Source organism: Podarcis gaigeae (genome assembly GCF_964106915.1).
Source record: "Podarcis gaigeae genome assembly, chromosome: 8".
Taxonomy (NCBI): Eukaryota; Metazoa; Chordata; class Lepidosauria; order Squamata; family Lacertidae; genus Podarcis; species Podarcis gaigeae.
In genome coordinates, this window is record NC_139684.1 from 5,062,053 (window position 1) to 5,075,009 (window position 12,957).

The 12,957-nt window shown below is 45.6% G+C and overlaps 1 protein-coding gene across 1 annotated transcript; it reads right to left on the reverse strand.

The window, feature by feature from the left end:
- Nucleotides 1-1,575: 1,575 nt before the first annotated feature.
- SNRNP27 (small nuclear ribonucleoprotein U4/U6.U5 subunit 27) lies at nucleotides 1,576-9,611 on the reverse strand. The gene is made up of 6 exons (XM_083753477.1): nucleotides 9,453-9,611; nucleotides 7,759-7,879; nucleotides 6,500-6,612; nucleotides 4,987-5,066; nucleotides 3,019-3,083; nucleotides 1,576-1,916 (listed from the first exon to the last, which is right to left on the reverse strand). The coding sequence occupies exons 1-6, from the start codon at nucleotides 9,487-9,489 to the stop codon at nucleotides 1,862-1,864; spliced, it is 471 nt and encodes a 156-aa protein (XP_083609603.1). The 5' UTR covers nucleotides 9,490-9,611; the 3' UTR covers nucleotides 1,576-1,861.
- Between the last annotated feature and the right edge of the window lie 3,346 nt (nucleotides 9,612-12,957).

Below are 12,957 nucleotides of genomic sequence, written 5' to 3' on the forward strand. Positions count from 1 at the left end.
ACGTTTGCAGCCTCAAAGTGTACATTCTAGCTATCAGTATGGAGTGTCCTATGTCCTGGTAGTACCCTCTATGGTCAAGACCATCCCAAGATGGGAAACCGCCCCCCAAGGGGCAGTTCCTTCCACTTACATGTTGCACAATTCCTTAGGAATGCACAACTCCTGTTCATTTTGTCACAAAGTGAGTGATTTATGTCAGCTATGCGTGCTGTCCATACCCCCATAAAACCAAGTCATCTTGTTTCATTTTGCTTGACAGTCAGAGAATTATAAAATGGTAGAGTTGGAAGGAACTGCAAGGATCACCCAGAATAACCCCCTGCGATGCAGGAATCTTTTGCTCAATGTGGTGCTCAAACCCAAAACCCTGAGATTGCGAGTCTCATGCTGGACCAACTGAGCTACTCTGGCTACCAGTAGGCATGACAGCATCTCATCAGCAACCCCAACTTCTGGTGATGATGTACACATTGAGAGTACTCCAAAACAGAAGGAGCGGGTACCACAAGAGGGGCAAACAAGTACTCTGTGCTTCATGTGACGTGTACTCCGATGCCACTGGAGACAAGGGAAAGCACCCAACACAACTAGCAAGTTACTGTGGATGTTAGCTTCTACTCTGAACTGCTTTTAAGGGATGGCATCATGGAGGCTGGGGTCAATGACTACTTGCTATGCCAGCTAATGGAACCTCCATGCCAACGAGACTCCGAGAAAGGGGCAGCCAGAACTATCGTGTTCTGCATGTGGTCTTCTCCCAGACATATAAGCAGAAACTGGATGCTGGACTAGACAGACCTTTGGTTGGACCCAGCAGGGCAACTGTTATGGCTTGATATTCATGACCAGTGCCTCCAACCACCACCCAAATACCAGCAATTGTTATCTTGACACTACGTCTCAGAGTTATCATGAAGGTTGTGTGTATTTCACACAGGGCACCAAACAAACCTACCCCAACATTCTGTACTAAAGAAATGACACTGATTAGTATGTAAAATTCTGCACATTTACTGCAGAAGAGACACCAAATGCCCATTTCTCCCATAAAACTATTGGAAGAAGTTAGGATACCACACAAGCTAATGGGAAAAGTCCATTGGAGCTGTGTTACCATGTTCATATGTTGGTTAGAGGCACCCAAGAACAGCGGCAAGGCCCACTGTTGGCCAGAAGCAAGACAATGAAGGGGGAGAACCAGGGGGGTTGAAATTTAGACTTTCTCTAAATGAGAGGTAGCAGAGATGGTGGTGGCTGAACACTTGTCCCAAGAAGAGCCCCCGACCCACCAAAGTATTTCTCGGGGTTCAAATCCCTACTGAGCCATGAAACTCACTAGGTGACCCTGGACCAGTCACATACTCTCAGCCCAACCTACCTCACAGGGTTGTTGTGAGGATAAAAAGAGGACGAGGGAGAACCATGTATACCACCTTGAGCTTCTTGGAGAAAAGGTGGGGTAGAAATAATGAAATAAACTTATCTCAAGAACCTCATTAAGACAAAAGAAAATCGTTTTTCATCCTAGCTTTTAAGAAGGGGCTTCCTGTTTGAAGTGCTCTCAAGAAGAAAACACAGATTTTTCTTTTTTAATTTAAGTGGCAATATTTTAAAACAGAAACCTACAAAAAATAAAAACACAGCAACACAAAAGTAAGTCATTTTGTACAAACATGTCATTTGAGGAAAACATGTTACCGTCTCTTCCTATGAGACAATGTCACTTCCATGGAGTCTCCACAAATGAGATCCCCATTCTGCGTGGGAAGAAGCTGAAATCTGCTTAACCGCAGGTGTTGCTGGTAAGACAATTAAGGGACTAGAGAGTGAGGTTGTCTTTCACATGTAACAAGTGCAGGTGTCAAGCAATAAAATCCAGAGGTCTGTTGAATCCACCTTTTCTGTTCATGTATTGCCTGCAATGAGAAAAGGCAAACCTTAGCAGTGAACTTTCTTGTTGACCCCTAAAAGTTCTGAATGCCCACCCCATCTTCCTGATTTTTTTCTTGCCATTGCCCATCCATTACCCAGAATGCCTTTGCCAGCTGTAAGTGCTGGAATAATTTTAGAAAAATTAATCTCACTATGTTATTTTTTATATTCTTAATCACAATTCTGTGCTTGTGTGCTAATTAGAATTCATATAAAAAAAGCACACTTGACTTCGAAGCATCTTTATTGGTACTGTTTTTACTTTCTAACTTAGAAATTAATGGTAGCAAAATCCATGAAGTCATTCTCTGTGTGTGGTCCATATGCAATTAAAACAGCACAGCACAACACACACTTACGAGCAGAGATGTCAGTAGGCTTGGGGAAACTCCAAAATTTAAAAAAAATACAAAAAAACATTTTGGAAGAACAATCCTATGTGGGGGATAATGACCCAAAAACAGTCTCTGGGGACTAAGCCTGCTTACTGCTCACAAAATAACTGGAGGGTGTTGGGGGGGGCGGGAATTGGAGGGAGAATGGAATACCCTGGGGAAAGGGACTGTAAAATTGGTATCTTGAAAAGAAGCACTCCACATTGTAAACCTTTGTTGCAGATACCATTTGTAAGGCTAGTAACTCTTACAGATCCTCTATTTCAATTAGCAAGAACCTCACATGGCAGCAAACTAATTCTACATTATGCAAGGCAATCCTGAAAGGGCAGGAGGCATAGGAAGTCAATCGTGACAGTTTTTTGCTCCTGCAATGGGAAATCATGGTTGCTCTACTGCCACAATTAGGAACTTGTTTATCCACAAGACAGCTCAACACAACAAATCTGAGAAACCCCAGGATATACTGATTTTCTGAACCAAGTGAAATACTTAGGGTAATCATTTCAGGATTTTCCACAAATGGGAATCTGCTTTTGTTTTTCTATTTAAAAAATGGGAGTTCTGAAGCAATGCCAAAATCTCTTCTTCCAAGTATTCCTGTGAACATAGTGACATCCCCGCCCAACACAACATGACCTTAGAGCTTCCACAATCATGGCCAGTTGGGTCCTAACTGAACAATGCCAACCTGTACTTCCGCTTCTGTGATACGTTGATAGCATAGGCATTTACAGAGCCATCCACTTTCTTGCCCTACAAAACACAAACAGAAATACAAAGTCATCTTCACACAACGTAAGGTGCAGGGAAGCCCGACCAAGGGAAGAGGACAATGACTTGGAGCCTGCATTGCTCCTCTGTTCTTGTAAGGGAGGGGGTGATTTTCAGCAACCCCGCCCCCAACTCCATCCGCATTCCCTATACTGTATCCTAGACATCCCCACAACCCTGAGTAGATTTTCATGGGGCTGCAGAAGGAAGTGTGAAAGCCCATTTCTGGGAGGAAAGTGAGAATAAAAGCCAATGGAACTTTGGAGGAATGGTAGGACATGAACAAAAGCCAATCTTTACTCTTTTTTGCAGTTGCTTTTGGGAAATATGTCTAGGCGGAGTTCCTACACACAATGCCAATGTACTGTATTTTTCACCCTATAGGACACACCGGCCCATAGGACGCACCTAGTTTTTTTGGGGGGAAATAAAGGGGAAAAAAATATCCCCCCCCCCCAGCCGCAGGGCTGGAGCGGGGGAAGCCCGAGCTTTTAAAAACACACCTACCGTAGTTTTTAGAGGAGAAAAACAATGGCAGCAGGCTCCCTAGGCTGCGGATATCTGCCCGAAGCGTGGGGCGCTCTGCTTCAGTGCGCCCCTTGCTCCGGGTAGCAGGCTGCTATCTGCAGCCTAGGGAGCCCTCCAGGAACTCCCGCGGGCTCCCCAGGCTTGCTGATAGCTTCCTGAAGCCTGGAGAGCGAGAGGGGTTGGTGCGCACCGACCCCTCTCGCTCTCCAAGCTTCAGCCAAAGCCTGCATTCGCCCCATAGGACGCACACAGATTTCCCCTTCATTTTTGGAGGGGGAAAAGTGCGTCCTATAGGGCGAAAAATACAGTAATGCTTCCATGAGTTGTTTCCAAGCTATCTGGAAGTTCCTGGGAACTTGTACGACATGTTTCAAGTCTGGAAGCCCCTTGTAGTGTAGAAGATTTGGGAACATGTTCCAGGGGCTGAGTATCAGTGGTGGGTAGGACCACCTCATAGTTCCCACAACACACACACACTCACTCTCTCCATCATTTACATGCGCTCTCTCTGCCACCATTTTATTTATGGTGGGGGGGGGGAGGAAGCCTCCTATTGAAGCCAGTAGGAGGCTTCTTCAAGCTAAACTGCTGTACTGGGTGGGCAAGGAGAAGAAGCTGCAGGCCAGATGGGGAGGCCCCTTGGGCTGGAGGTTCTTCACTCCTGTCCTAGAATCTAGTGCAAAGGCCCAAGGCCAGGCCTACTGGAGCTCAACCCTTCCTTGTGTGGATGCACAAACTATAGAACAAGCCTGAATCCTCCCCAGTAGCTGAGCAAGCTGCCTTTCTGTCATTTCTGTTCCATCATTAAGAACACTAAAAGACCATTTGGAGTCACCATTTCTAAATGACTGGTGAGGAAAACTCAAGACCATGGTCTGATTAAGTGAGGAAGATCTGAACTTGCCAGAAATGGCTTTCTGTTTAACCTACAGTGTGCTACAAAAGGAGATGTTGCTATTATAAAATAATAATAAACAACTCTTTGCATTCAAGATTTGCCAAGGTAATCCAAGCCCTGTGCTCTGCAAAAGGTTACAAATATTGAATAAAAACAGGTTCGCTTCTTATTTTACCATTCATGAGAGAGGCAAGCAGCTACAGAGGGTATGAAAGCCAGATTGCCCCCAATCATACGGAATCTTCTGAAGTCTCACTAGTTTTGCTCAAACACATTCAAGCACCACTCTATAAAAAACTTGCAGTGTTAGAAACCTGCCCCACTTTTTAACAAAAACGAAGGGATTCTCAGGAAGTTGAATTCTGCACCCACTACCACATGGTGTGGATTTTCTGTCCCAGTGCACAGAGTGGTTCACATCTCACTCTTAGGAATTCTGGGCACTAAGAAGACACTCACCTTTGTCGTGTCAAATGATGCAAATCCCATCATTTTCATCATTTCAATTTCTTCTTCTGTCTTACCCTCCAGGTCTTCCTCTGAAAAAGAAGCCAAGGAGATAAACAAGGAGATAAAATGAAAGAGGGTTAAAGATAAATAATGCCACAGAACCATCCTCAAACAGCATATTTCTAGGATTCTGACTATTACAATGGTGAAACACCCTGACTTGGCCTTGCTAGGAATAAATAAAAGATATTATATTTAAGACATTTCCTGGCAGCAGTCTGGATATAGACTGCATTCTTATGGCGAAGTGATTGTTTGTTAACTATGCAAAACTGGCATGATAGGGTTTGGAAGATTGTGCTCATAAAAAAACTAACACAACACTGCAGAGTAGTCAGAGGTGACTATTCCCAGAGATAAATTTTATAGCTTGGTCTTCCTTCATTTCTTTCATTAATTCCTCACCAGAAGAACCCAGACCATACTCTGTTCACTTTTCTTTTGGGGGAGTTACCCTGAATTTTATTTCAATATTCTGGATTTTATTTGTTTAAATATCATGTCACTGATGCTCACCAAGGTTTTTGCTAACTTTGCAAGTTTGCTGTTGTAATTTATCTTTTCTATTTGGCATATATATATATATATATATATTCTTTCTAACATGTGTAATAAGGACACAGTTCACCTATGTATCTCCTTCCACCCCAACATAATTTTTGGAATGTTTTGATTGTTTCATATCAGTTTGTTTTGTCTGCTGTGTTCTGCCACTTTTGATTTTATACTATCAATGTGTTTTGTATTTTTATTCTTTGGTTGGTAAACAATTCTGAAAGTACAGTGGTACCTCGGGTTAAGTACTTAATTCGTTCCGGAGGTCCATACTTAACCTGAAACTGTTCTTAACCTGGAGCACCACTTTAGCTACTGGGGCCTCCTGCTGCCGCCGCGCCGCCGGAGCACGATTTCTGTTCTCATCCTGAAGCAAAGTTCTTAACCTGAAGCGCTATTTCTAGGTTAGCGGAGTCTGTAACCTGAAACGTATGCAACCCGAGGTACCACTGTATTTCTATTGAAGAGGGTGTCAGCCACCCAAAACAAAAGGCTAATCCTTCCAACACTTCAAAAAGAGCCACACCTAGTATAGTTCCACGTAAAATGTTGTTGAACAAGTGTTTAGAAAAACACAACTGTGGATTTTTTGGTGTGTGAAGAGATGATATACTTGAGAAACAAAGGTGCCTTTATTGGCACAACAAAGGATTATATGGACCCTCAGACTCAGTGCAACACATGAGCTACAGGCTCTCAATAACAGAGGCAGGATATGTCCTCACCAACAGAAGCAGAAACACATCAAGTCAAACAAACCTTGCCCAAAAGGCAAGATCCTTCTCACATTAGCCAACTACCCCTCCCCTATGAATCTGACCACAAACTAGAATGCCAAAGTTAATAAGGTGCATCATGACACACTATTCTCCAGCATGGCTCGCAACACCCCAAGCTGTTTCATTACCTGTGATCTGACGCTCTTTGCCTTTAGCATCTTTGGTCTCTTTCTTCTCATCATCTCGCCTTTCTTTCTGCCGGGAAGGGGAAGAAGAGCTGGATCTATGTCGTCGTGGAGATCTAGAGAGTCAAACCAGAGCAGGTTGCACTTGAATGGCAAGGGAAAGGTGTGCTTGCTGGATTATGCAACACACAAAAGAAGATAAGCACCAGCACACTTGCTGATTTTTTTTTGTGAAAACACAAAACAAAACCATCACAAAATCCCACACTTGGCTTTGTGGGCAACACCATGTCTGTGAGCAAAGAACTGTCAAGTACCTGCAATGCTCTGTCCACCTCAGTCAAGGAAGTGTACGGCTTCCTCTGCCAGGCAGCCACAAAGAGGGAGAGAGGTGGAAGTGTGCATTGCTGCCACCACAGCTACCTCCTTTAGAAAGGTGATCCATAGGGATCTTGTCAGGATGAAACAAGGCAAGCTCTGCCTTATCAACACCTGTAACCAAGGAAAGGCTGGGTCTTTAAAGCAGAGTACAAAGAAACACCCATGCCTGCTCCTTCTTTCTCCTACCATTTATTAAACAACGGTATAGATATGGTAGTCTATTGCAGGAGAAGGGTTCAGAACAACAGAAAGGTGCTATGGAAGAGGATAGGGGAAGAATATTCTCTACAAAGCAAATGGAGGGGAGTTGCAGTTCTACAGAGAAAGCAGGACCCTGTGACCATCAGCTCACTCTGAATGCAAAAAAAAGCTTGTGTTTAGCTACACTCACATCAAGGGACAGATCTTTCTCTTCCTCACTCAAACAGGATATTTCAGCTGCCTAGAAACCATCTGTTCAACCTTAAAAACAAATCCTTTCTCATTGTTAAACATCCCAGCAAAGCCACTGCTAAAGGTGGGATAGAAAGGAGCTAGTATGGTTAGCGCTATCATGAGAAGGGACAGAAACAGCTGAACTGCCAGGACCAGATGCTGGCTCTATTCTTTCAAGAGAATTCTTTCAAGAGGGCCTCCATACATCATTTAAAATTACCTTAGGTAGAGTAGTTAACTGGGTCATAATCTCCTGCAATTTGGGGGGGGGGGGAGTTGTTTTGTTTTTAAAAAAGCAAACTACCCGCTCATCTTTTCCAATATTTGCTAATGGCAAGAGCTAGTAGCCCGGTCTGCCTCACACACCCATTGCTTACAACGAGACAGTGTTTACAGAACAAGTTCGCCAGAAACTTTAGAGCTACTATCTGATGATACCTCCTCACCTGGATCGTCGCCTGTGTGGGGAACGGGAACGGCTTCTCCGCCTGTCTCTCTCCCGAGATCTTGATCGCTCCCGTCTTCTCCTCTCCCTCTCACGTGAGGTGGATCTGGAACGCCGACGTTCTTAAAATACAGAGCAAGCAACTTTAGTTGCATATCTGAATTTCATTTCTAAAGTACAGCTTTCCCCCTACAGAAACATACTATATACACCGACTGGCTTCAACAAACCAGTGTATTTTTCAGTCTCAGTCCTGCATCTTAAAAGTTTGCTCCTTCCTGTATCCTGCAACCTCCTTCCTTCCAAAGAGGTAAGGGCAACATAAGGCAGGTCCTATTCTGTCTTCAGAAGCTGTGCTTGATTTACAGGGGGCACTTAGTGAAATCCACTAGCTCCACACCTATACATCTCTGAGTTCTAGCCAAGTTAAAACACACTCCAAGAACGTTCTGCACACTCTGCCTTCCACAGCAAAACAACCATGTTTGCTCCGGTGGCTTTTTACATACTGATAGATACGGTGCTTAAAAAAAATTCTCATAAGCATGAAATAGGCATCTGCCTTCAAGGTGCATCTAATCTTTTGGGGGTGGGAGAGCCAGAGTGAGAACTTAACAAAAGCCCTTCAGTTGGATCAGACCAAAAGCCTGCCTAGCCCAGCATCCTCTTTTCTTACACCAACCAAAGCCCCAAAGCTGGAATGTTAATTTAGCCACCAACAGGCTCATCTTGCATGAGTTTATCCAGGCCTCTTAAAAAAAAAAAGAAGTTAATGGAGATAAATGTCACTTCTCTAAGTAAGAAAATAAGAGCCAGGGTGTGCACAGTGGTTAGGGTGCTGGACCTTAGGGAGCAGGCCAGGTAATAAATTAAATTATTAGGCCAGCAGAGCCCAGGTTTATATATCCTGTCAGATACAGAACACAGAAGAATGAATTTGGGCCAGTTATAATCTCTCAGCCTAACCTACCTCACAGAGTTGCTGTGAGGATAAAAATGGAGGGTGTTAGTGGTGGTGGTAAGAGAACCACGGACACCACCTCCTTTATGTATTGCACAAAATGTATATGCTGCTTGACTGTAAGGAGCCACAAAGCAGAAAACATTGATATCTTACTGGTTCCACACAGTACCTGTTCTGCATCTACAACAGGGCCAGTTCCACAAAGTGGTTGAGAAAGAGCTATTCCTTTGTTTTTTATTGCGTTCATAGCCCATCGTTCCTCCCAAGGAGGCCAGCCTGGTTCTCCCCCTCCCTATTTTATCCTCACAGCAGCCTTCTGAGGTGGGTTGGGCTGAGATGCAGCGACAGGCCCAAAGGCATCCAGTGAGCTTCATGGGCGGCTGAATTTGAACCCTGCCTGCCTCGCAGCTCCTCAGCACCTCACTAGCCCCACCACCCTGCGAGAGGAACGCGCCCTCGGGGACTCAGTTCGGCCTCGATCCGCGGGGACCTCTGCCTCCCAGGCCAAGAGAGACGAGGCCTGCCTTGGGCTTCCCACAAGCCGCCCTCCCGCCCTCCCCGTGGTGCAAAGGCACCGGCCTGCCCCTGCTTCCTTCTTTCCCGAATGAGAAACCTTCAAGCCAAGGTTTCGCCCGGGCAGCTGGGAAGGAGGACGAGGCCTCCCGGAAGGGCGGCGAAGAGGAGCAGCAGGACCCCAAGGGGGAGGCCGGGCGGCTGCCGAGACTACGTACCCCTCCGCGGAGGAGACCGCGAGCGACTCCGGCCCATCTCCCCTTCCGACGCCGAGCTCGCCTTCTCCCTCTCCCCGCAGCCTCCGCAGCGGAACTTCCGGCGGGACGGTCCGTTTCCTCTTCAGCTCCGGCTAGGAACACGCCGGGAGGAGGCTCGGGTTCCGCGCCGGGGATTGGCCCCTCCGGATCCTGCTGGCCAATCGGCGGGAGGGGGCGGGGAGAGAAAGGGCCGCTGCCCCATGGAGAGCCTGGCTCGAAATGGCAGGGAGAGATTGCAAGAGATCCATTCCAGGGAGGGGCAGGGAATGCCTCTCGTGAGAAGGGCAGGAGGAGCTGCCTGGAACAGAGTTCGACCCCTTGGGCAGGACTGGCCGCTTGGAGAATTGGCCCCCTTGGACCACCCTCCCCTTCCCATTGGCAGAGCCTAAGGGACACCAGATAAAGGGGAGCAACATTTAGGGACTCCAGCCTGATACTCACCTGAGCAGATTGAAGTTTGTTTTGACTCCCAGGCATGATGTGACCCATGGAAGGCACAGAGCCGGGTCTGGACTTGGCTCAGAAAGAGCATGAGATGAGGTTTGAAACTGGAGAAATCTCTTCAGTTCATAGACTTAGGGGCCTCAATAAATAAATGAAAAAAGCTTATTTGGACGAGCAAAGGATTATTATTATATTAATTTAGTCTCCCCACCCTGATACATAGTGGAACAAAGAAAATAAATAAAGAATTTGTGGTCGGCTATGGTCACCTCTAATCAGGTGTTAGGAGGTATTGGGGTGATCCGACTGCTGCAGTGTCGAAGCAGCTCTTTGTTGGCAATCTTCGCAGCGCAGGATACAGTTGCGTCTGAGAGAGAAACTGAGACCAAGAAGGAAGGAGGTCTTGGGAGAGAGCAGGCAAGCAGGAGGAGCGTTGGCCTGATCCAGGAGGACTCTGCTGCGTGGAAAGGGCCGTGCAAATCCCCACCCGTCTCCTCAGCGCGCTGTTCCGGAAGCCCTATATATATTTTCTTCTTGTTTAGCGCTCACCACGTCAGGTTGCATATACTGCGCACATTGGCTCCCAGTACGTTTCTGAGCACAATTCAAAATGTTGGTGCTGACCTCGAAAGCCCTAAACGGCCTCGGCCCAGTATACCTGAAGGAGTGTCTCCACCCCATCGTTCTGCCCGGACGCTGAGGTCCAGCGCTGAGGGCCTTCTGGCGGTTCCTTCATTGTGAGAAGCCAAGTTACAGGGATCCAGGCAGAGGGCCTTCTCGGTGGTGGCGCCCGCCCTGTGGAATGCCCTCCTATCAGATGTCAAAGTGATAAACAACTACCTGACATTCAGAAGACATCTTCAGGGAAGTTTTTAATGTGTGACATTTTAGTGTATTTTTGGTGTCTGTGGAAGCCACACAGAGTCGCTGGGGAAACCCAGCTAGATGGGCGGGGTACAAATAATAAATTATTATTATTATTATTATTATTATTATTATTATTATTATTTCATTTCATTATATATTGTTTCCCAAAATTGTTTGATGTTTAAACAATTCCACCATATATGTATCATGGTACCTTTTCCGGTGTTGCATCGCCAGCAGACATCGCTACAATTTTTATTCATTTTTCCTATTCCTTCAGGTGTTAAATACCATCTATGTTGTATTTTAGTTGTAGGAGGGTGTTAGCCGGGCCCACACAACAGGGGACCAACCCTGGTGAGCTTGGCCCACCACCGTCAAGGGGCTTAACGGACTGAGTTCATCTTGGTGTGTCTAAAATTGTGCCAGCATCACTTGCTGGCAGACAGAGTCACCTGAAGTGCTGGTGAAGCAAGACGTCTTGAAGATTAGGGCAGTGGGGTCACTTGTGGGGAGGGTGCCAAAAGTCAAGTAGGGTGACAGGGGGATGAGGGAGGTATAAATGACTACCACTCTTTGAAAAGCTGGTTTCACTGGTCAAGCCAATCAGTTTTGTTGAACAAATTAAATCGGTTTAAGTGGGTTTTGAATAAATGTGCAATCCATTCTGCAGGGGCACCATTGGGGGGGAGGCTGGGGGGGCCCGAAACACCCACCCACCCATATGGATTTTAGTCCATATGGTTGCCGCCACCCCCCAGGCCCACTGCGGCAGAGTAAGAAGCTTCCTTTCAGCATCTAGAAGAGATGATGTGTGGAGAACAACTTCTTTAATGTAACTTGCTGCCACTACTTGGCAATGGGCTGATGGCCAACTTAATTGAATCTACTAATTGATAAATGCCTGCTAAAGATATGCAGTCTGATGGGAGACTGGTGGGTGCAGTTTACCCAGATTTCTCTCCTGATCCCCCAGATACCAGTACCTGCTTGTAAGAACCCCAGATAGCTTTTTCAAAAATGTGTGACTTTAAAGCTTAGTCTGTGTCCATAATAAGAGTTTGAGGAGCATTCATTGAGTGTATAGCCTCCAGGAGTTGCTTTTATAACCAAGGCTAATACAAATAAATGTGGCTCATTATCTCCGTGATTGAGCTAGTTACAGGGTCTTTAATAAAAGACAACCTTTTCATTCAGGTCTGTTTAAGAGTAATAGCAAAGTGGATTTACAGAAATGTCTGTAGTCTCCCAGTCAGTGTTGTGCTGCGTCTGAACTTCAATTTTGATCCAGAAGAATTTTCAGACTAGCTCAATCACGGAGATAATATTTCCAGACTGTAAAATGTAGAATGGAACAAACCTTTTGCCCGTGCTTTCCTTGAATGAAATTGCATTCAATTTCTGATGAAGAGCAGCCACCTGTCTATGTCCCAGGTATGATCTTTGAATGGTTGCCAAATTTAGCTTGAATTGTTGGGTAGTGAATTGGGCCAGGACCTGATTTGGATTCACTCTGTGCATACGGCACATGCACTCTTGTCTCAGCGACTTTGGAGCAACAGCTTAAAATGAGATTGGGGGTCTGTTTGTATCTTTGGGGAGAGGGCTAGAAGTAAAAGAGCTCAAATGATAACATAGGGATACCACCTTTTCAGGTCCTTTAGGAGGGCTGGAAAAATCATGGCATGCTTTTAGGCACCATCATCTCATTTTCACAGGTTGGCAGCCAGCCTTTAGGTACTCCCTATAGAGCTAGAGAAATGGCTTAAAGCTGCCATTTAGGAACATTTGATCTCTAGCTGCTCATATTTACATGTTTATTTGCTTACAGTTAGCCTTCTCCATCATGGAGCCCAAGGTAGTGTACATGCACTCGCGGTTCTCAGGCAGTCTCCCTACCCTGGGAGTATATGAGATCAAACTGTGAATAATGTCATTGTATGCGCTGACTTCCTGACAAATTAGATCTGGGCTTTTGAGTTTCATTTGCCTGCCTAGCCAACTCCCAATTGGCTCTTCCTTACTCAGAGGTATCAGAGAAGGTGAGAAAGAGTTTTGTTGGCCTGCTTTGACTTGCTTTCATATTCTGACTGTTCTTACTGTTGTTAAAATACTGAAACAAACAAATTAGGTATAATGTAAACGTGGTCTAGGA